At 35.4% G+C, this 24,662-nt stretch overlaps 4 protein-coding genes across 64 annotated transcripts in view; 3 read left to right on the forward strand and 1 right to left on the reverse strand.

Annotated features, from left to right (window-relative positions):
- LOC129565282 (uncharacterized) overlaps positions 1 to 7,610 on the forward strand; it is an 82,510-nt gene extending 74,900 nt beyond the window's left edge. For 4 of the 6 annotated variants that reach the window (XM_055439991.1, XM_055440019.1, XM_055440028.1 and 1 more), the window contains 5 exons: positions 2 to 1,290; positions 1,351 to 1,706; positions 3,104 to 3,375; positions 3,452 to 3,803; positions 3,866 to 7,610. In XM_055439991.1, coding sequence (XP_055295966.1) covers positions 2 to 1,290; positions 1,351 to 1,706; positions 3,104 to 3,375; positions 3,452 to 3,803; positions 3,866 to 4,206 — 2,610 coding nt within the window. In that variant the 3' untranslated portion in view covers positions 4,207 to 7,610. Of the gene's footprint in view, position 1; positions 1,707 to 3,103; positions 3,376 to 3,451; positions 3,804 to 3,865 lie in introns of all 6 variants that reach the window. The other 2 variants (XM_055440000.1, XM_055440010.1) reach the window with 1 other exon arrangement.
- A 3,676-nt stretch (positions 7,611 to 11,286) lies between these two features.
- Positions 11,287 to 18,490, forward strand: LOC129580265 (lipoprotein lipase-like). 14 transcript variants are annotated; one of them, XM_055470524.1, is made up of 11 exons: positions 11,317 to 11,671; positions 11,998 to 12,315; positions 12,416 to 12,525; positions 12,647 to 12,850; positions 14,357 to 14,714; positions 16,476 to 16,542; positions 16,650 to 16,899; positions 16,990 to 17,251; positions 17,325 to 17,441; positions 17,707 to 17,869; positions 17,958 to 18,490. In XM_055470524.1, the coding sequence occupies exons 5-11, from the start codon at positions 14,687 to 14,689 to the stop codon at positions 18,091 to 18,093; spliced, it is 1,023 nt and encodes a 340-aa protein (XP_055326499.1). In that variant the 5' UTR covers positions 11,317 to 11,671; positions 11,998 to 12,315; positions 12,416 to 12,525; positions 12,647 to 12,850; positions 14,357 to 14,686; the 3' UTR covers positions 18,094 to 18,490. The 14 variants fall into 14 exon arrangements, with proteins under 14 accessions (XP_055326496.1, XP_055326498.1, XP_055326491.1 ...); XM_055470525.1 differs by having other exon boundaries at positions 12,658 to 12,850; XM_055470519.1 differs by having other exon boundaries at positions 12,416 to 12,471; positions 12,555 to 12,850.
- A 974-nt stretch (positions 18,491 to 19,464) lies between these two features.
- On the forward strand, positions 19,465 to 21,411 carry LOC129580312 (phospholipase A1-like). Its single transcript, XM_055470623.1, has 6 exons — positions 19,465 to 19,509; positions 19,603 to 19,926; positions 20,005 to 20,162; positions 20,221 to 20,438; positions 20,520 to 20,682; positions 20,749 to 21,411. The coding sequence occupies exons 1-6, from the start codon at positions 19,465 to 19,467 to the stop codon at positions 20,828 to 20,830; spliced, it is 990 nt and encodes a 329-aa protein (XP_055326598.1). The 3' UTR covers positions 20,831 to 21,411.
- The window catches only part of LOC129579985 (uncharacterized), a 63,459-nt gene continuing 60,201 nt past the window's right edge, over positions 21,405 to 24,662 (reverse strand). For 31 of the 43 annotated variants that reach the window (XM_055470197.1, XM_055470249.1, XM_055470217.1 and 28 more), the window contains one exon: positions 21,405 to 24,629. In XM_055470197.1, the coding sequence (XP_055326172.1) occupies positions 23,874 to 24,629 (756 nt within the window). In that variant the 3' untranslated portion in view covers positions 21,405 to 23,873. The remainder of the gene's footprint in view (positions 24,630 to 24,662) is intronic. The other 12 variants (XM_055470403.1, XM_055470456.1, XM_055470410.1 and 9 more) reach the window with 1 other exon arrangement.

Here is a 24,662-nt window from a genome sequence, read left to right on the forward strand (position 1 = left end):
GCCAACGCAACCGGCAGTAACGACAATAAGTGATTCGGTCGCATCGAATGCGATGTTGATTTCCTTGAAAGCAACAACGAATACAACGACCAGTCTGATGGCTGGTTTAATGCCAACTTCGATGCCCGCACCAGTTGCAAGCTCGTCGGTCAAACCGAAAGTTTCCTTCCGTGATCGCATCAAAAGTTTACAGCATTCGGATAGCAAACAGGTACCATTTGTATCAGCAATGACTGCCAGTAGCACAATTGCTGACAAAGAGCACAAACCGACCAGTGATGACAAGGAAAAGCTCATCGAAGCCGCACCGTGCACAGCAAGCATCAGTGTGGTGGCCAGTACCTCGACCAGTGGAAATGGGAGACCCACAAAATCATCCGGTGCCCTTTCGTTTAGGGACAAAATAAAGCAACAGTTGGGTCATCAACATGCCCGAAGTGAAGAAATACAAACGGCACAACTGAGACCTTGGTCAAAACTTAAATTGGCCACCGTGTTAAGTGGTGGCAGCAGCTATGCAAGCCTGAACAATAGCTTTACCGATTCACCAAAACATATGCAGCATCAACAGCAACAACCGCTCATCAAAATAGCCAAAATTAGACCAACGACCAGCGCACGCGTATCAATTCCAGCGAGACAAAAAGCAACGACCAGCAAATCAAGATCTGCAACCGCACAAAAAGTTGATAGTTTGAGCGTGAAAAGTAGCGAACGCATTTGCACAAGTGACAGCGAAATACGGCATTCGGAATGGCAATCGAACAATAAATTGAAATTCCAATCGCGAACACTGAAATCGTGTGGCGAAAAGAAATGTTATCGATCAGTTGATGATCTATCGCCCGAGTATGGTGGCCTTCCATTTGTCAAGAAATTGAAAATCCTTAACGAACGACAAAAATTGGCCGAATTGGAATCGGTGATGACAACGCGTAGCTTTAGCCTCGATTGCCCCGAATGGAGCGATGGCAACGAACCAGAGCCATTGATTCGTAGCCATAGCGAAGGATCGGGCATGCCCAGATCCAGAATATCAACAATAACCACAGTCGCACCCACATCTTATTTGAATACGACCAACACAATAGTGGCAATAGCACCATTGAACATACCCAGATCACCAGTCAGTCCGGAATCGAATGAAACGCAGGAGAGACGGGAATTGAAGAGCATTTTGAAAAAATTGTCCGAAGAGAAGAGCGTAGCGACCACACCGTCGCAACCAAATGCAGCGATTAACGAAGCAGATGAATTGAAAGGATTGCTGAGTGCGCCGACCGTCGAAGGGTACGTTGCAAGACACAGCAAATTTATGAAGAGCGTAACCTTCAATTCAACTCTTTCCAGTCCGCCGCAAAGTGCGCACAGTGCGATCGACGAACGTAGTTCATTCCCACTGCTGTCGGGCGCACAATCACCCAACGAAATGACAACGTTAATTCAAGTCGAACACCACAAACAACAACAACAACAGCAACACATCCAATCTGATCAATCTTTTTTATTATTACCCGACAGTATAAATAGTAAAGCTAGTAGTTTAGAGGACGATGTAGCGATCGCCGATGATATGTTCTTGTCACAAGAGCAATTATCATTGTCGCCACACCAGCTGTTCGAGAGCCAACCGCAGAAAATCGAGGAGAGCAGCCCGTTGAATGGGTCTACAAATCCATTTATCTCTAATAAAATTAAGGTCAAAGGTAAATACAAACCAATTAGATACCGTTCATTTCATCCATTCATTTTAATTTCTACACTTGGTTCTTCACACACATTCTCTTTTTTCGTGATTGTTTTGATCGACAGCATCCACATTTTTCACATACTTATTTGTGTTTTCTGATTGCTACTACAATTTATCTGTATCACCTATTCATTCACATTTCATTTTGCCATTTTCATTTATAACACGCAACACACACACTTATGCTAGTTGTTAATATCAAAAACCAAATTTGCAACATATTCTACTCACTATCCTTTGCTATCTCTTGTCTCGTTTCGGACTATCGATTGGAAATGAACTTTGGCCCCACATCATTTGTTATCAATTTAGGAAAAAGGAAATGAACTTAACTCTAATTAAATTATCTCTATTACGAGAGTTACTTACGTTAAGTTCATCATCTTTTTGCTATTCATTCATCCTAAATTTCATTCACATCGAATCTTGTACATATCATTCACCATCATCATTAACATTAATCACGTAAAAATCCCTTTTCTCATTATTATTTCATCCCATGAACAAATAATTTAAGAAAAAAAAATCAAGAAAGGTATTGCAGATCCCGCTTCTCCAACACAAAAACCAAAATAAGTATTTACGAATGTTTTGAACAACACCTGACCTGAGAAATATTATTTGATGTCACCACCAATTGAATTTATTACGATTATAAAACAATTTGAATTTCAATACTTCTGTGATTGTATATAAACCTTTGTTTTGAATTTTGTACATAAAATTACACAAGTGTGTTATATTTTGTTTCATTTTCTCTCTTTTCCCGTTTGTAAAAAACAAATTGTGTAACTTTGAAACCAATTTTGACTTGATTTTTTCTGAATGTGATCCCCAATTTTCCTACTAGATCAGCTTGAACCTTATTGCTTTTAGTAATGATGTTCAGTTCGTTGAAATTGGCAACTTTGGGGTAGCACCAATATTTTGATATTTTGATTTTTCATTTTTGTTTTCAAACTTTTTATCAAAATTTTAACCGATTGGCATATACTTATATATATACACACACAAGCACGCATTTGCACGACAAACAGCTCCGATTTTGATCAGCTTACAAATTGTATAAAGTCAAAAACCTAAGCAATCACACGCTTGTTTGACCCAAGTTTGTTTTTGTGTTTCGAATGCATTTTTTCAAAAGTTAAAAAAAAAGAAATTGTATCACATTTTTTCTCTTTCAAATTTGTATTTTGTGCCCTTTCGAAATTAATGCGCAAAATATTTGATTTTCATTTTGATTCGATTACAACAAAAAATTGAAATATTTTTCGTTTGCTAATCGGATGTTGTTTCCTTTTTTTCATTTCATTTCAATTTCTGTTTGTTAACGAACACATTTTTGGAATGCAGGTTCAATTGAGGAACATGAGTTGTTTAGCGAAGTATTGATAGGCATAAAGAATGTGATTTCAACACATTTACGGGACGTTCAATTGAAATTCGAAGATCACTTTCAATCGCTCGATTTCGAAATACGCCAACGTGACGTGATGATCGATCAACTGCAGCATCGAATATTAGAGCTGGAAAATGGGCATGGATCACCCACAAATGTGTACATTGCTGCTACATCTGGGACTGGAAACGGTAGTACGGGATCATCTGGTGATATTCCGTTCGTGGTAAGAGACAATTCTCAATACAAATATTTTTCTATCAATTACTTTCATTGTAATCATTTAAATCATTCTTTTGTAGCGTGGAGATTCATTGGATACGATTTTTGCGTCGTCGCCCCCACCAACGGATAGTGAACGCGAAAATAGGGTTAAATCAAAAACAAAGAAGCGAAGCTCACCACGACGACGTCACCAATTGGAGCAACAACAACAAGGGAGTACTGATCAAGAGACCGCCTCCTATGAGCCAGTAACACATTTGTCACAGCTGCGAAACAGTTCAAGCATGATAATCGACAATGTAACTGGAAATATTACTCAATTGTCAGACTCAGTCATTCTGAACATTGATACGAGCTCAGACACTAGTTCCAGCATCGATGACGATGTACACGAAGAGGAGGAAGAAGGTGATGACGATATACGTGAAGGTTAGCAAATTGATCTTTTACTTGTGTTCTGAACCGATAATCAAAAATTTTAATTTTTTTAGAAGAAGACGAAGACGACGACGATGTGGATATTGACGATGATTTAAATCATGATAACTGGGAGATCAGGATGTTGGCGGCTGAATTGAATAGACGTGAAAGTAGGCGCGATGAACCGCTCAGTTCCGAAGCCAGCGAGGCAAATGAAAGTTCATCACGACAACATCTTCACATGCGCAGCGACATTTTGGATACGGATACCGAAAACAGTGAATTAGAAACTGATCGTATACAAAGGGGACGTGCACGTTCCGCTAGTTTTGACCAGCAAAGCGTGCCACGGCAACGGCCTAGAGGCATTTTAAAAGCTTTCAGTTTCGATCGAGATAAAAATCAACTTTGAGGGTTAAGTTATAGCGAGTTTTGTACATATGCACGCCTATTAACGTAAACGAACAAAAGGCCACACACAATTTTCAATATAAAAAAAGACAATTTAACACGAATCGAAATTAATGTAGACATACTTGTTTTTTCACCGTTCAAAAAAAAGAGAAAAGAAAAACAAAAAAGAAACTCTTCATTTTATACTCAAATTAAAAATTCTTATGGCAATACGTTTTAATATTCGAGAGACTATCCTTTGTTTATACTGCAATAAAGTAATTTGAATGAAGTCCTTTTAATCACTATTATTGACTCAATAATAATCTATTGCGAGCGTATTTAATCCATGAAATTTATATTCGTAGTCATGCGAACTTAATGAGAGAGGACTTAATGAACTGCACTCGAATCAATTAGCACCAAAAAGCACTTGAGTATTTACAGTGCCGTAGCGTGTTTGTTGGCATTGTACCAAATGAATTCAGCGTTTGCAAAACGTTGCAATTATGTAGTCAACACCAACAATTACATACGCATTTCGAAGATGTGCCCACGCTGTGCATGGTTTTCACTCATTCGCCTTCTTGTGTCATTCTTGCAATACGAATTCGAAATGAAGGGACTTCAAGAGTTGAGAAATGAATAAAACCAAATTTAATGTGAAATCATCATAAATTTAAGCTTTTTTTATAACCAAATAAGACCTATTTTGAGTCAATTTCGATCGCATGTTGATAACACACTGGCACTGAAACTATCATTAGTGCTTGTCGATCACAAAATATTGGAAGTATTATATTAGATAAAATAAGTGGCGAACGATAGATGAACAACCATTTTTTTGCTCCACATCTGGCTTTGCATTTCGTATGACATCGAACGTCTTCTTCAGTTTGGAACTTGAGATCTCTATGAACCTGACAAAAAATTAAAACTTAAATGCCGATTTGGGCATCAACTTTCTCCACTCAGCTCAAAATCTGAATCAGTGTCCTGGATCAAAAAATGGTTGTGTCGTCTTGTCGGCCAATTGCAAATAATTAATTAATTTGTACATATAAAAACCAAAAAGCATAATTCTACAATCCTCTTTCGTTTTCGTCCTTAAAACAAATGTAATTAAACCAAACCAAAAGAGTGCTTAGTACCTAAAACAAAAGAAAAACCTGACACAAACAACAAAAAATTACTACTAAACGTTAAAACATTAGACACCGTTTATTTCAAAATAAATTAACTTTAATTAGATTAACTTAAATCAATGTGAAGAAATTATAAGAAAATCGTTAGTCAAATAGAGAAATCTGAAAAATGAATAAGACCATGATCATCATCAACTGTGTTGAGGTAAATAGTGTTCATTTCGCAAGTACAAAATATGTTTTCCGTACATTTATTTTTTCGTTCCTTGAATTGATTCTGTGTAATAATACCTAACTATGCATTTATCGTGTTCATTTCGAGTCTTTAGATAATTTCTTTCAATGTTTAGTCAGACTGGTTCGCTTAGTACAACTGCAACGGAATTAATTTGTCACATTAAATTCAATCTCATTTGACATCGCCATGTGAATTCATTTATTTTGACACGAAAATCCACCCTCATACACTTCAACTTCACATTATATAAGTGAATATGTAGCTATTCTATGAATATAAGTTACTTTTCGAATTTTTCCCATTCATTGTGTCAGGTTGAATCTAAATAAATAGAATTTCATGTTGGATTTTGCTGAAATCATCACCACGATATCCGGTGTGTTTCACAAAACCAAACGAAAGTAAAAGAAAAACAATTCTATTTTAAATCGTTATTTACTAGATGGTTGAACGTTATGAATGTTCTCAATGGTAGCCACTAAGAAATTAGCATTTAAAATTGAACCGATTAAAGAGAGAAGACAATTTAAACAAAATAAATAAAATACATAAAGTTATATTTATAATTTATCTGTGATAGCAAACAGAAACTATGACAAATTATTTGAGGAACGAATTTGATTCGAACGACGATAAATAAATGTCCCATTCAAACACACGATTCCTTGATTCCGAGATCAACAAGTTCCTGTTGACACCATTCATGCAATAACTTTCGTTTCATTCGGTTATTTTTCTGTGAAATTGATAAAACACGTGACATATCAAATCAATGACAAACATTTAAAAAAGAAAACCATTCCAATTTTTCCATTCGACAAAGCAAAAATATGTCTTGCACCATCAATGAAAGTATCATGACATATATGTGTATTCCATAGATTTATTTTTCTTCAAATTCGATAAGATCCAAAAACAATTGAAGCTAAAGAGAGGGGAAAATACTCAAAACCATATTACTGAACAATAGAGAGTGACCGATTTCAATGAAAACCATTTTTTTTTTCAAATAAAATCAGTATTTGCAACCGTTTATTAGTTTTTTTTTCAACATTAACTTTAATTAAAGGAAAAACGAATGGAAGAGGGGAGAACTAATTTCAAACTCTCAGCGCAGGTGCAAAATGTTAAGGGAATAGATTTCATTTTCTTTTCGTGTACTCGTCTCGATCGAGTGCACACGATGAAAATTATAAGAAATATGTCATTTATATTTCCATACGAAATATAAGTAAATGGACCGACCAATATGATATAATGAATGATTTGAATGTTATAGAATGTATAAAAAAAAGAGATACGTATGTATGTTTATATAGAAACGTTTAAAACAATAATAAAAGAAACAAACTCGTTTAGATTTCTATTTATTTATTTCCGAGCAAAAATCAAGTGTGAGAAACTTTTAAGTGCCTACATGGCTATCTGCTTCAGTTGTTTTCTTCTCGTTTTGATTGTTTTTCCGATCTTTCGTTTTATATCTCCGAGATGAAGAAAGGCAAAGATATGCAAAAAAAAAACCAAAACAAGGAAAAAGATAGAGATTTAAATTTACTGCACCGAACTCAAGCGATGATATCGAAAACTTGAGCTCACAAACATTGAACTAGACTTATTATGAATATTATAGAGAGAACCATTGAGCACCAGGTTTATTAAGAAAAAAAAATAACAACCAAATTATTTCAATTGATATGATATGAAGATATAGCATTTAGTAATGGGGACAAAAAAAAACACAAAACTATAGTAAATCGTCATGTAATATTGAATTAAAACAAATGCCCTATAAGAAATAGAACTATATTTACGAATCTGTTAGCTAAGACGGTTGAATATTTGATGAACAAATACAACAACAACAAATACCACAAAATAAATTCAACACAACAATGGTATATTGTAAAAATTATTTTTCAGTTTGGAGCGAATTGAAATTTAACTCAAAATGGAAATTTAGAATTAACAACTATGAAATGATATGGAATACATAGACAAAGGAAACTGAAATTGAAATAAAAATTACTAGACATTTTAAATTAATGACAGTGCGTTTGATTTTATTTTCTTCTTCCAAAATAGGAAAATATGTGAGAAAAATTCTTGTAGAGAATTCCATGACCTGGGGTTAGTATTTGGAAAGTTACTCTTACATATTCCAAGTGCTTTTGGGCTATTTTCGAAAGTGAATATTTGTTCATAGTTATTTGACAAAAGAAAGGAAATTAAATCAAAATACCGAAGAATCTCATCTAAAACACTGCAAGTAAGTCAAAACACTGTAACATGTACCATAAATTAACTATTTCATCATATTTTCGCTTCCTTATTCAAATGCTCTTTGGCTCTGTCTCTTTTTTACGATACTCACTTGTGCTCCGAGGAGTAAATGATTTCATACTTTTGTAGGTCAAAGCGACCATTCGTTGTCATGCACTGAGCGTAATTTATCGTGTCATCGAGAGTCTGTGAATAAATGAAGACGCTGCGGGGAACAATGTACATAATGTCTTGAATAGATTGTATCATTTTATTCTTCCACATACTTCAGGGTGGTGCTTATAAATGCTTCGTCATAGAAAACGTCCATATTGTTAGTTTCATTCAGCGTTTGTGTTGACAAACTCATGTATTGCATGTTACATGACACATGAAAAAAACCATCGTCTCATATTCATGCGTTGTAAAGCAATTTGGATTTGACTTTTTTTTGACAGATGATAACTATCTTTCGGGAAAGTGCAAATAATGAACAAAAAATCTTCTGCAAAGAGGGCATTGATCTTTATATTACATTTGTGCGACACTCGTTTGTCCTTAGCCATGTGTATTGTAGCTATTGATAAAAAAATACATCTTCATTCTAATGTAAAAAAATATTTTTGAATGAAACAATATTGAAATATATCTCACATTTGGCAAGAATTGCGTTCATAAATTTTGTTGCGTACGAACTAAAGCAGTGCTTTTCAAACTTTTTTTCAGCGATATCGGGTCAATAGCCTCTTTTTTTATGAAAAGAAGAAAATACAGAAAATACCATTGAAAAATGGTTTTTTTTTTCAATCATCAATGAGATGGGTGGCATTTTTTATTTTCTGTGAGATTATTTAAGTCGAGCGTCGTTGTGCATAGTATACAAAGAAGTTAAGATTCTAAAATGTTGTCGACTATGAGATAATACAATACGACATGTAAAATTCAAAAGTGAAGCCTCAAAATCGAATTCGGAACCATAGGCACGACATGAGCGAACAGCACTGATGTACTGCTTACAGCGCCGAGTACTCCCGCAGTGGTGAGAAACTGAAACACACCAATCACCAATATTGATGTTCACGATCATCAAATTGTTCATACTAAATTTTATCCACTTTAGGCACTCATAACTGCACATAACCACTCATAAAAATAAAATTCTTGATTATTAGAATCACATATCAAGTTTACATGCTAACTAAAAATCAAATCGGGAAAATTATAAGTAAATTCGGCAAATCGACGAATTACCGAACGTTTTTTGTGTTTTCGGCAAAATATCGAACTATCAACAATATTGTCGAAATTCACTCACATCGGATTCCATTTTCACAGGAATTCAACACTGTCATTGATGCAATTCACATGATAAATTATCTGAATTTATCAAAATATCCGATCGAACAAATGCAGAAAGACCAATTTGGAGTAAACGGAAAATGTAAGCAGAAACGAACTGTCCGTCGCGTTTACTGACACGACAGTAGAGCTCGACTTATGTTCATATTGAAAATACTTGTTGTTGTTATTGTCGTATGATACCCGTGCTGTGGCCCGTGGCCACCAATTTTACTCGCGTGGCCACAAGTGACCAATACAGCACTAAACAAATGGAACCTTGAATTGTTGTGACTCTTAATCAAATATTGATCAACCCTTTGAAGCAAAAAGCATACGATTGCAATAGACGTTAATCATCGAATTTGAAAGAGAATAAACTAAGTTTTATTTGTGAAGTTTTCAAGTCGGCCATGTGAGAGCATGAAGTAATTTTTAGGTGGACTGTTTTTTCTCTTTCTGAAACAGCAGTTCTATCTCCTTATTTATAGATCGAAAGAAATATGCATGAGTCAAATAGAAAGTTTCAAGAAGAAGGAGAAGCAATTGTTTCTGGAAAATTTATTCAAGTGTGTACTTTATTTTCAGAAATGTCATCCACGGCCGTTGAAACTAAGGAAGGAAACATAACGGACGCTGCAAGTCGAATTTCATATGAATATTTTGTATTTTATTGATTTTCGACGTACGTATACATTCTGAATATGAATACTCCATACGGTAGCGTGCAAAGCACGACGCTGGCGAAGCAATTGTTTCGGGCGGCATTTTTTTGAGGGCGGCAAAATTGGTAAAATTGGAGTTTGCACTAGAGAGAATTGAGTTTTAAAAGTGATGACCTTTTTTTGCTCTTCAAATTTAGACTTTGGGCGGCATCTTCGCAAAATTGGAGCTTACACTGGATAGAATTGATTTTCAAAAGTGATGACCTTTTTTTGCTCTTCAAATTAAAAATTGGGGCGGCATTTTGATTTTGGGGCGGAAATTTGCTTCGGGCGGCAAATTTCCTTTGCACGCAGCCGACTCCATATTTAATCGGTAAATGTTATAAATAGCAATTTCTGTGTCAAAATATATCATAGAATAACAAATACGATGCGGTGCTCGTCACATTCAATTACGGATGATTTTGAGGGTTGTTTCCATCCTTCAAGGAGAAAATTGAGTCATTCTCTCCATTTATAAATAGAATTAATTTCCAAAACACGTCTATTTTCAATAAATACATATAATGTGTATCTATATACAATACATCATACATTTTGAAAATTTAAACACTTATAAACAAACAAATCGTTTTCACAGCAACATTTTCGACCAACATTAGTTGAATCGAAAATCAAGTGAGCTGAGAAATTCGTTTATTATTATTTATAACGTTTCGTCATCAAAAATGAAAGATTTTCGGCCGTTGATGAAGCCGACACACATCGTTAACATTCGTCGTTACAGTGATCAGCTCAACAGGGATAGTTTTTTCATTGTTGTGGGGAAAATATTAATTGAATATAATCGAATACACAGCGGAATGTCGTAAATTAATTGATCTAATAACCATAAACCATATTCAAGTAGTGTGCTTATGAAAGCAACTGTCATCTTTTGTACGTTATTCCAATTGATAATATCGGAATGTATTGACGTCGTTTGTGGGATTGCATACGCTAAGGCGTTTTTTTTTCTCTCGACTGATCCAATTTTATATTGACTTCTACGCAAAACGAAAACTCTCTCTCCTTCTCCTTCGTAGAAATTTCATATTCAATCAATTGAGGCGTGATGTCGTGTCTGTATCGAATTCATTGAGCGACACAAACGAATAATTTATTTACGACTTTTCGAAATGAATTCAATTAAAACTTATTTATATTCAAGACTAACGGGCTTACTCGAATCAATGACGACCAGAACAGAACCGAACATTCCATACCAAAGCAGTCGTTGTGTGTATACGTGTGTGTTCACACAGTGGGTATGCGTGTGTATGTGTATGAATGTTGTTTGAACTATATCGATATGCTGTGATCGCCTGACTATCGGCTGTTGAAATTATGTATCCAAATAGCATCACCGCATGTCATGGTGTGCGTGAATGAATGATGCAAACACATTGGTGGTTGTAGAAGAAACTTGACAGCTATGCGCATTTGATACAATGATACAACGTGTATCGTGTTGACTTTCAATGAACAAATTCTAATATATTTCGTTTTTCTTTCCACAAAATAAATCGATTTATAAGTTAGTTGTTCGATTGCACGCATTGTGAGAACTTGTTGCAACCATTGTGATTTTATTTTTGAGTTTTTATCTTTTTCTTTTATCGAAATTTTTAAATTATGCGACTACCTTTTTTAATTCATCGACGCGAGTGATTTTTGTTTGAAGATTTCTTTTTATTACGTCATAAACTATAATGTGAATTCAGTGGAACAGACCAGCCAGTGGCTCTATTGTGAAATAATTCTTGAATGAGTTTCCGCAAAAAAATCGCTAAACATACGGTAAGTGAGGAATTTTGTGTCAGTCATCACTGATGACACTGCGAATCGGAACCTGATTCCATTGGAATTCACGTGCGTTCTCTTTTGAAAAACGATCCGAGTACTAACGAGCGTGAGACGGTCGTTGTGCTGATATGACATTATTTATCGAAAACAATGATAAAAGAAATACTGATATTTAATCGGTTGGCCGTATAGTCTGAGTCGCACAACAATTCGATAAATCATTCATCACTAACCCGAGTCCATAATCTGCACTACAATGCTTCCTTCTCGCCTTTTTTTCCTGCCCGGTATATTCGTATTCAGAGCCAGTTCTTTTTCAGTTATCTTCGTCATCTTCATGCATCGAACGTTTTGTCATTACACTTGTTTACGCAACAAATCGCGAGTAAAGTCCAAGCACGACGGCAATATCGAATGTTGAGCATCGCATTACTTTGCGCATTACCAGAAAATGAAACAAGCAACAAACAGTTCACACGTTGATTTAAAACGTTGATCGTTGTTTATCGAGCAGAAGCGCGGCGCTAAGATGACGTGTTTGTGAAGCAAAATGACCGAGCGATTAAAAAAAAAGTCGGAGACTATTTTGAACAGTGATGGAGCCATTTTTTTTGTGTTTACAACGTTGTTGATATTAGGTGAGAGAGATAAAAAATTTTTGTATGATGCACACGTTTTGTTTTCATGCTAATCTCTAAATGATGATTTTCCATGATATCAAACAACAATATCCAAAAGTGCTTGCGTCAAATGGAGATTCCACTTATTACTCATTGGCTGATTCTGCCTTCCGTGTACGTATCCATCGATTGTTGTACCGTCCATTTTTGGTCTAAACATCCAAATCGGTGTGTTTTTGGCATTTTTATTATTCCAGATTGAAAATTTGAAGAGCTAAAGACCGATTCATGTATTCACTCATTTTGATTTGATATTCTAATTACGTTGTCTCAATGGTTTTATCGCAAGATCCCACGCAGCTACGGAAGTGGTTTTATCACATTCAATGTGGAACTATATTGAGAATAGAATCGGTTTTCAAGTCAATCTGCGGAAGAATAAACAACTCTTCAAATTGGTGACCATAAAAGTATTATCCAAATGGAAAGTTTTCGTAACCAAATAACGAACAAGTCGGTTCTCAGGCCAGGTGACATTGACTTACCCAAATATGTAAGTATGGCTATAATAGCCGAAATCGATGTGAGAATAGAATTTCAAAATGATGCTCTTTGATTGATAATCCAACAACAGCCAACGGTGCATGACTTTCATTGCAATTGTTTTAATTGTTCTTATTTCGCTGTGGTCAGCGACTTAATTGTTTTGACTCTCTTGATTTGAATTGTTTTGTTTCGTTATACTTGAATTTCAAGAATCATTGCAATGGAGAATATTTTTAGTTTGGGAACAATACTGGAATGATTCAAAGCAAAAAACCACTGAAACTGCATGACGATTTGAAAATGTATCATAGTTTGTGTGCGCAAATAAACCATGGCAATTACTCGGTTCCATTAAATCAGTTCAAAAAACACACAGGTAACACACAGTGTGGCTAGTAGCAACAACTCAATTTCAGCGGTGTGTTGTTTACGAAGTAAATTACTTTGCGACCACGACCACGACAACGACGACGACGGCAATAATAACAATAACAATAACAGTGGCAACAAAAAGCCACAACCAAGAACAACGACTGGAAGAGAAAAAAAAGTATACAACTTATAGTATATGTACATGGAAAGAACCGAGAATGCGTTAAGTAGACAGGGAAAGAAAACAGTACAGAACAGTATAGTGTAACGAGTGGAAAAAACACAAAATTCAGTTCAACTTGTATTTAATTCGTAGCGAAGCTGTTGTTGTTTCTATTTCGATTTTTTCTTCCATTTTTCCATATATTTTTGCGGCTCTAGACGTCGTTGTTTTTTATTTATATTTCTCATATATGTACATCAAGCAGCAGCACTTTGCATAATATACACTATGAACGGAACAAACATGCGATTCACGATGAAGTGCTTTATGAAGCGAAAGAGCGCGCGCGCTCATGCCATACACGCGATTTCAATGGTACAATCGAAAGTCAGCAGTATATTGTTTACTATACATATATCCATACACACATTCACATATGACGTTAAGCACTGGAGCCACATACTAAATAATGCACAGCAACCGATCCAACGATTGTGTGTATTGTTGTGCGGTCGAGTTTGAGTGTGATTTTTGTGTCTCTTTTTCGGTGTTGAAAACACTTGGTTCGTTACGAATTCGATCAGTTCTACACCATCAATCGAGTGAATGACACTCTCGCTCGAGAGACAAAATACTACGTTGTGTGTTGACCGAGCGCGCGATTGCTGCTGCATTGATTTTTTCGTGCATAATTTTTGATGTAATTTTCTGAATCTTTTTTTTTTCAAATCCAACTGGATTAACTAGTTATTTGCAGTTTCGGCAATTGGTTTCTATTGTTATTGAACACTTCCCCTTTGAGCTGTGAATTAGTGGCAATAGAAATTTCATTTCATTTTGTTTTTTTTTTTCGTATCAAAAATCACCAAACATTTTTAAATAACAATGCAAAACAGCGTCGGCGATGAATTGAACTTAAATTTGTCCTTACCTTGTACTGATTTTCTCTTTTCTTTCTGGTTTATTTTCTCCATACAGAATTACATCACATGAACCACTTCTCGGAGGCTTTTGTATCGAGTGTTAACAGCAGAAGAAAAAAAAAACTGTACACAAAATCAGTGGAAGGTGCATCAGTGAAGTCTGAAAAGTCACACGTGTCGGTGTGTTTTGTAATAATTTTCTGAGTGGAAATTCGCGCTGAACATTAAAAAAAAATTCGGTCACAACTTATGTCAAAATCTTGAAGAGGACGCACATCGTTGAGTACACAACAATTATCGAAATCATCGATAAATAAAAGAGATAAAGCGATCAGAGTTGAGTAGAGGCGAGCAAGAGACAGAGAAATAAAAAAATTAGTCAAAAATGCTGAAGTCAGTGAAAAATAAGCGACGTGAGTAGCGTTTTACCACTTTCTCTTATCTTGCACACATAACACAAATCGAATTAACATATTCCGCCGAAAAGCAATGGACCACTTGAACCAAAAAAAAAGAGCGATATGACGAAACTCACTAACATACGATAACCAGCAACAACCCGATAAGCGTTTCTAAAGAAAAATTCTTTGTGAAGTGCGCCTTTTGTATAACCTTAACGACATTATGATTTACATTCATCTTCCTATCCGACTTGACTTGAAAGCGTGATATTAATTTAATGAAAAGTCAACAAGCCTAAAATATACGCAAACAAATCGAACAAGAAAATGAGACATTCAAATAATTGAGTAAAGTGCCTTGCTGAGATGATCAAAAAAAAGTATTCACAACAACAACAACAACGAAAAAAGCCAGTGGTCTCGCTGATTGATGAATCAGTGTTTTTTTTCCTTTCAAAATGTTGATACTATTTTCAATTAGAATTTGTAATATGAAGCGGATAGCCTACTTACCTAAAAAAAAATCAAATGACACTCACAATAAACCGCATTTTATGGATTTAATGTGAAGTTGAAATATCAATGCAAACATTAACCAAAAACATACATAGTTCAACGCAGTGGTAGCAGCAAGAAAAAAGTGGAAACGACTAATGAAAACCACTTCAAGAGAACTTAGCATGAATTAAATAGAAGAGAAAAAAAAATACACCGTAAAGTTATGCAATGAAGCACAAACAACAACAAAAAAATCGATAATTATTTTCATTTGATGGTTTTGGTGTGTATTGCGAGTGTTTCATAAACATTCTCAAGCGGCCACCTGTTACAACTTCCACCATAATAAATTGGCTGGGTTGCGAGACTTCTCTCCGGATATAAATTCAAATAAACGCATATGTATATCATAATCGCACGAACAGTATTGAAATCGCCACAAGTGAACGTTACTCCGTGTATATGCATGATATCCAAGAGAATATTCGAGTTCCATTGCATTCGAGTTCATTCTAAACCACTTTTCCACTTGTGTGTCAGGTGATTTCGTTTGTATTCATATTCGCTTCTTTGCTGCAACGACTTACGTGTACATTAAATGCTTCTGACCGTCGACCTTATTGCGTTGAATGAAGCGACCGTGCAAAAAGAATGCAGTCTTTATGCTCATCGTCGCTGAAAAAACAAAAACAAAACAAAAACGATTTCGATTGCAAAATTATGGGAAAAATTATGAAACTCAACGTTAATTGATTTACTACTGCGCCTATGGAGATTCCTTCGAAAGAGATCTGCAATGAAACTTGACTCTTTTTTGTTCACGAAAAATAAAAAGTCTGATAAATAATGTAATGACGGTGAGATAAGACCCTGACAGTCGGTGCAATTTGCCCTTCAATTCAAAACAAGTAATTTCAATTCTAAATCTCAATTCTGGCGGCGTTTTTTCTTCGATTTTCGTTCACGCTCTTCGCGAACGTAATGACAAATCTAACCACTGGTTGTATTGACTCTAGCTTTTGTATTCTTTTCAAACAAGTAGCAAACAGCGCCGCTGTCGCGATAATTACAGAAAAAAAAATAAAACTGAATAGGTCCCATTAAATTATGAGTGTGTTTATGTGTGTTCTGATTAAATAATTAATTTCAAGAACAGATTTAATTGTGAACTACAATTTATTTTTTTTCGTTCGATCGATCGATCGATCGTTCATTCAATCGTCTCGAATTCATCGATATATATATTTTTAAATTTCGTTTGCGTGATCATTTCAGGACTATGGCTTGGTATTCGTTCGGCTCGGGCTCATACGGATAAAGTAAACATCATGTTTTTTCATGGGTAAGTCAATGATCTCGATTGAGATAAATAAGTCGAACCGAAAATAAGTTTTCTTTTCTCCACATGAATTTTCTTTAATTTCTTCGTGTCCTTCTATATTTTCACAGTAAAACTTTTGACGAGCACACCTCATATCCAATGCATGAATCTCATAATATAATAACGGACCCAAAATTTGATCACAATAAAAAGACCGTTTTGTATATTCATGGTTATGTTGAGGCACCATCACACCAAAGCATACATGTGATAGTCGATGCGTACTTAACACGTGATGATTACAATTGTCTAGTGTTGGACTGGTCAGAGTTGGCCGATGGCAACTTTTTCGTTGATGCAGTGCCAAATATTAAGCAGGTTTGTGAGCGGGAAATTGATCAACCAGATTGCCATTGATTCTAAATGGAAACTAATGTGAACTCATCTGTTTTCTTTGAAACATTGTAGTTAGGTCCAAAGATGGCTGAAGTAATATTGGATTGGTTTGATGAAGGTTTAAATGTAGACAATTTTAATATCGTGGGTCATTCGCTTGGAGGACAGATGTCAGGCGTTATCGGACGTAGTGTCACGAAAAAGTCACGAGGCGAGACACAAATAGCTCGTATATCAGCGCTTGATCCAGCATTCCCAACATTTTACCCATCGCTAGGCACACCGGCTGTGAATAAAAATGATGCAAAATTCGTGGATATCATTCATACGGACGGTAGGCATCGCATGTCATAGTTCAAAACATTGTTTCCAGTCAATACTCTTACGATTTTCTCCGAATTTTCTAGCATGGTTATATGGCATACCCATTGCTACTGGGCACGTCGATTTCTGGCCAAATAGTGGAAAAACGCTTCAACCGGGTTGCCCGAGACGTGGAATGCTTTTGACACTGTCCGATCAGGGTAAGGCAGCTATGTACAGTGAGTGAAATTTTATTAATCTACAGAAATTCTATCAACCATTTCATTTCAACTATACTTCTCCAAAGTACCTCCATTCGTCTACTTCTTCATACCAAGCTAATTCTACTAAAAAAAAATGTTGATTGCCAGGTTGAGATGAAAGATCTGTAGATTAATAAATTAACACTCACAGTGTATTCATTTGAAACTTGGGCCCGATGAGATCATTTAATGAATGACATTGTTGTTTTCGTCTTCGTCACAGATTTATGTAGTCATCGGCGATCATGGTGGTTCTGGGCGGAAAGTGTGGCTTCACCCGAGAAATCCGCTTTCCATGCCGCCAATGCAAAGAACTGGGACGATTTCAAAAAAGGCCGCATTGACGAATCCAGCATTGTAAATATGGGCATTGATTGTCCGCCAAGGTAAAAAAAAACCACGTACACCTAATTGAAATTCGCAATTCACACAAAAATTTGCTCATTTTTAATTTCAATTTCAATTCAATTTCAGCGCACGTGGTGACTACTATTTACAAACAAATGGCTTGATACCATTTTCAAAGGGTATCGATGGACTGCGCTACGAAAAAGCCAAATACGATCCAAATGCCTTGTTTATGGGACAAAAAACGATTCGAACCAAATGATAGCCTTTTAACGAAATGCAACAAGACCGTCTCTTTTGCTGCTGATAACTTCATATCATCGTACGCATGGGAATGATATTAACTTTTCACAAACGTAATGAACGGCAATTGGAATTGATTGGAAATGCTTACATATTCATGTACAGAATGATTTGAGTTCACTAATTTATATAATCACATCGATCACAAAAAAAACAACAACAAAACAAACAAATCGTCATGTTACTCTTTTTATTGATTTACAAGTACATTTTCTCTCTTGTTTTTTTTTTTGATAGAACAGAAAAATCAACAACTCTTAGTTCGTTTTATACACACAATTTACATTTGATCATAAGTGATCTGTTACTTTTTTCATATTGTTAATAAAAGTTTAATACATATATTTAAAAGGAAATGAATGTAGTTTTTTATTGCATTTAAGTGGTTTCATCATTCGAGCAATTGCAAAGGTCATCGTGACTTAAGCACAAAATTGATTTGTGATCACTGTCTTTCCCTTTGGAATTTCGATAAATCAAAATGTTCAAGTGAGAGAATTCCATGTTCGGGAAATTGACTGCATCATACATACTACTGTCTGATTATTTCAATTGTATTCTAATAAATTCCAATTATCGTCTTGTGCCGGCATCACGCACACAAACACTTATTGTTGATGAGTTGCCATTAAAAATATTTTTTTTATATTCAATCGCATCAATTTGTGACGGCAGACGTTGTTGTTTTGTTTCACAAGTGTCTTTGATCTAGTTAAATGAACACCGAATTTTAGCCAATTTATATATGAATTAAATGAGCATTCATTGGTCCATGACAGCAAATAAAACGACCGATATAGTTGAGAATCCACAGAGGAAAATTATCGTGTGATGACCTAGAGATTTGAAACAATAACAAAATGAGCAGAGATAAAAAGAAAAATTCGCATAAACATTTGGAATTCATAAAAATATCAAGTGTAATATCAAAAATGGGTATTGTATATCATTAATGACCTTCCTTCCCTTTCATGTATATATATGCCCAATCGAGTAAGCCGTTTACTTCGTGCTTTCCGCAAACAATTCAAATTATTTGCATTCAAACTTTTTCTCGAAATTATTCCTTAATCAATCGGATAGAGAGAAAGAGAGAGAGAGAGAGAGAGAGAGAGAGAGAGAGAGAGAGAGAGAGAGAAATAATAATCTCAGATACAAAACAATGATCTCAGTACGAATAAAACATGCACCTCAACAAATGAACAAACAAAATGAATGGAAAACTCGACAGTCGTCAGTCCCCGCTAAAACTTATTCAAGACAACAATAAAAACTTGATTTTGGACAATTATTTCTATTTAGTTATTCCAACTATTTTGTTGAACGTCAAATGACTGTTTGGCCGAAAATGTTGGTCATTCGTCTGTTTCCACTTGTACTGGGTAAAAACCGTGCAAAAACCAATTTTATCTTAGAATCTTAATTGTTGTAATAAAGCAGTCATTTTGTTTGTGTTATTCAATTGAAGTTGCGGTTTGTTTTGTTGGCCATTGCGCTACGAGATTGCTTTCTGACCAAACAAAATTTTATTTTTTTTTATGGGCCCACTTATTTCGATCGTCGCATCTACAACTACAACGCGCTTGATGAGATTCTTCAGCATGAAAAATACGATGCGAACAAAACGACAGTTCTATACATACATGGCTATCTTGAGTCACCCGAAAGCGACAGCGTACGCCTAATTGTCAATGCATATCATACACGCAACGAGCACAATTTAATCGTTCTCGATTGGGCCGAGGCAGCATACGGCGACTACTTCATAAATGCTGTACCAAATTCCATAACGGTATCAAGTGCTGTGATTTCGATCAAAGTTTCGGTTTGACTTTTTTTCCTTATCGGTCGTACAATTATATCATTTAAGCTTGGGAACATTCTATCAACGGTCGTGCTCAGCACATTCAAAAAAGGATTGGACAGTGAGAAATTCCATGTGGTGGCACATTCGCTTGGTGCACAGCTCGCAGGAGTTATGGGACGGAAAATCATATCGAAGTCAAATCAATCACAAAAATTAAAAAGGTTCAAAATGCGCGAATCGTAGATTTTTGCAGCGACTGAAAATAATATTTGTTTCCAGAGTAACCGGCCTTGATAGTGCCAATCCACCATTTTTCCCAGCTCTCTTATTGAATCATCTAAGCCATTCAGATGCCGAATATGTAGATATCATTCATACGGATGCCGGACTGTACGGCCAACCAATCGCAACGGGAACCATTGACTTTTGGCCCAACGGCGGAACAACTCTACAGCCAGGTTGCCCTTTTCGACTCGGGATCCCTCTCAGCGTTAATGGTTGAACGAATTAAAATAACGATAATAATTACACAATCTCAATTAAGTCACCTGGCTCAATGCTAATTTATCTATTTTTAGATTTATGCAGTCATCAGAGATCAGTTAAATACTTTGCAGAGAGCGTTGCAACATCGAAAGGAACAACATTTCAGGCAGTGTCGGCAAAAAGCTGGTCACGTTTCAAAGTTGGCGATACAAATACATCAAATGTTGTGAACATGGGAATTGACTGTTCTACCAGGTAAATCGAAGAAGAACAAAAACTCTCAACTACTCGTAGTTTCAAGTATTTATTTTATTATTTTAGCACATTTGGAGACTACTACTTACAAACCAATGGTGAACCACCTTTTTCCCGCGGCGCAAACGGTCTCCGATATTTGAATTGACACCAAATGTTCAACTTTCAAAGTTCTAAATAAATGTTTTCGTGTGCATATAAACCAATTGATTAGAAAATAATCAGAAATGTAGATGAATGAGTTTATATTCATTTTTCAAAGAATATCGGCGTTTAAAACAAACAACAACTCTACGTTCAATAAAAATAATTCCATATTAGGAATTCGATAACCACGTTGTTCACTCACGAAGCTATAGTCAAACTAAATTGATTCAGTTTAAAATTTTCGTAAAGTACAAGCTCCGACAATTGTTCGACACTTCGCATATGAAATCCGTTAGATGGCGCACACCATTGTCGACCAAATTTGAGCATTTTTTTGGCAAATTTTCTCTCAATTTAAAGAGGAATGTCTAAAAACAATAGGACTAACTAACATCTACGTTGAATATATTGTCTTGTAATTATTTCAAAACTAACCTTTCTTTTTCAACATCAGCACTCTTCATCAAGCATTGCAGATGCTTAGAGGCAAGTTCGAATTTTGTCTTATAAATTTGGTTTTAAAAAGGCCATAAAAATCTTTATGCAAAGTATAATGTAATAAAAATGCGTGTAGATTTCATCATGGTTCCATATTTTATTTTCAATTTTTCTGATACAATTGAACTGACTTGAATTTGACTCAAATTTAAATCCTTCTGCCTCGTTTTACAAGTTGGAAACAGTTTTGTCAGTGAATTCGTGATGATTCCATCGTTTGCCGAGAAAAAAATTGACGATTAATGGATGAATTGAAATTTGCTTGAGAATTTCTTTCGTTCCATTTCAAACCATATTTCTCTCAATAAAACCGATTCATGTTTACAATTTTTTTTCCAAGAAGATTTTAATTTTATAATTTCACAAGACTTCAATTCTTACTGTACGGTGTTGGTATATTGTTACAAATGCAACATGTTCATGGGAAATGAATGTTCTTAAATGCGTTTATTTTACTTTGATAACTTCATTTAAATTAATTTTGCGTACGTTTATTTTTCACATTTGACTTCAAAATTAAAAATATTTTTTTTTCTTTATTTCAACCGAAATAAGTAAATGCTAGCCATAAGTTATTACAAAAATTCAGTTGAAATGAATTTTCATAGATAGAAAATTGATTGAAATGTCACTTGTCATCGAAATTCGAAGATCCGATTTTGATCGTGCTTCGGTGTATTTTGAGTGAAAATAGATCACGGTAAAATCAAAACTATTACTATTTACAACAAAATTAATTCAACATTTTAACGTATAGATTTGTTTTATAACGTAATACCCAAATAAATTTGAACGTTGGGTTATATGTTTCACAAATAAAAGTGATGCGAGCACAATTTTCATGCAGTTTTTAAAAACAATTGTCTTCTTGATGGCGGGGGGGGGGGCGAATTGTGTTAGAAAATCGATTTCACGTGTATGTTTGTGTGCAATTTGAGTATTAAATGTATTACGAATTACAGTACAACAAGGACAATGTGTTACTCACGTTGGGATGACACATATACAAGAAAGATGTCTATTGCACACTTTTCTTACAGCAAGAAGAATATCGATTACGATTATCGATTTTCGATTGGAAATCGTTTTGTATATTTATTTGAGCAGGCCAAACGCAGTCAAATGAACATGTTTACAATTACATCGAATGTTCAATTCAATGTTTGATTACGGACATAATAATAAATCGTTGCTATGTTGCTGAATGCGCAATTTCATGATTTCGTTTAATGCATGTATTATGGTGAGGGTAGCCGACGGGATAATGACATCATAAGAAAGTTAAAAATGTTCGTTTTCTGTGTTTAAATATTTGGCAGAAAACATTGTCGGTGTAGTCGAAAAAAAAACCCAGTGACATCGGTTCGGTTGTGTTAAATTACGTGTGTTTTTGTTTAGCCATTTAGTATAAAGATAAGGATTTAACCATAAACTACACTAAATTATTTATATCTCTACAATAAAATAGCATAGCAATGTCAATATCGTATTCAATTATGAACTATGATTTATGATGCTTTATGTTTTTGTTTGCATTTTACCTCTCATACATGTTATTATGAATTGTTCTAAATCTGTCCCACTATTCTGTTGACTTATTTGGCTAAGCTTCATTTGTTCTATGGAATTTGGATCATTGATTAATATTTTCAGTAGATTCGAATTTCTGCGGATAAAAATTGGCTAAAAGTGGTTTGGTGTTTAATTCTCAGTCACATTTGCATCCTGTTAATTGTATTATGTGTGTGTGTGTGTGCAGAGTGCACGTCGATTCAGTTTATGACAACAAGTGATTAGCGATAGTTTATAGCATTTGCTTCGACCATTTCTATGAACTTGCAGCTGTGAATCACTCGTCCATCTTTCTTGAGAAAATGAGTTGTTTCGATGGAATATAAATCCGATTTCAAAGTTTCGACAGTAAATGATTTTAATCGATTGAACGTCCTATCGTCAGCTAAACTGGCCAATGTTGAACCAATGAAAAAGGCTATCGCAAAATGTTAATCAGCATACATTAAATGGGATTGTTATGAATAATGCCAGATGCTTCGCTTCAGCGCTTTGTCTATCAAGTGTGTGTGTGTGAGTGTGAGTAAATATCTTAGATTGAATTGGCACTACGTGGTTACATTCACTTGCAATGATGTGTTAATATTTGATATAAGTAGGACAGTGATTGTGATGTTAGGTAGATTTCGAGACAAAAAAAATCGCATAAATGTTTCATAAAGATTCGTTTTTGGTTTTTTTTTTTGGCAAAGGGATTTTATGCTAATAAATGACTTAATTCCAATTTACGTAACATGCATCGAAATTGGCTTCTTTTTTCCTCTTTTTTGTCATAAAAATTATCACGATTATACAAAAATTTGGAAAATAATTTAAAATGGGTCAAAAATTTTTAAGCGGTGTACATCCGCATTGTTGACTATAATTTTTGTTTGTTGGTTTGAAAAAAAAAATGAAACGATTTTGAAGCGATTTCTTTGTTGTTCTTTTTAAAAATGATCGATTTCAGTTTCGTTCCATTGTTTCGTTTGGCGCTATAGGATGTCGGTTTCATAAACTTGTTTGGTTGTGGTTGTATGGGCTGTTTGTTGATTTTTGTCGTTCTTCTGTGCCTCGGCGATGGTGACGTCAACGTTGAGATTCTTCATTGAACCGCTGACAGCCATCTGTAATCCCATCTTTTGTGGCAAATTAGATTCGCTGCCCGTCTTTTTCAATGGATCATTGCTTGGCACCGGTCCGCTTTTGCTGATCTGCTGCAATCGGGCATACTGTTCCTGCAATTGCTTTTGCTTTTTTAATAATTCTTGATGGCGAACTTCTAAAGCGGCTTGGCGCTCTTGTGAATTTGATGATTCGTTACCACTTGAATTTCCACCGTCGTTGTTGTTGCCATTGCCGTTGTTTTGCTCGTTATCACTGGCGATTGCCATATTATTTGCAACACATGGACTAGTCGGACTAGCTAATGGGCTGCGTGAGCTGCTTGTTCGTGGTGGTGGCGGTGGTGGTGCACGTTTGTTGATCACCTTTGAAATGAGCTCGGCATTGCGTTCGGGAACGGGCGGTTTGCCGGGTATCGAACGAAGTTTTTGCTGCGGTGGACTCGTATCCGTATCAGAACCACTGGGATATGAATGTAATCGACGTAAACTGGATGTATTATTGTTTGGCGGTGCTAGTTCGTTGCTTGAATAAATGGTTGCTTGTGATATTTGTGTTGTCACTGTGTTGTTTATTGGTTGATTTTGGGAGCTGTCATCGGTCGATGTGGAATCATCGGGTCGTGGCTGGAATGTAAATAAAAACCAACACGAGTTAGT

Source organism: Sitodiplosis mosellana, unplaced genomic scaffold (genome assembly GCF_009176505.1).
Source record: "Sitodiplosis mosellana isolate CC-2019 unplaced genomic scaffold, AAFC_SMos_1.0 Smas_scaffold_1, whole genome shotgun sequence".
NCBI lineage: Eukaryota > Metazoa > Arthropoda > Insecta > Diptera > Cecidomyiidae > Sitodiplosis > Sitodiplosis mosellana.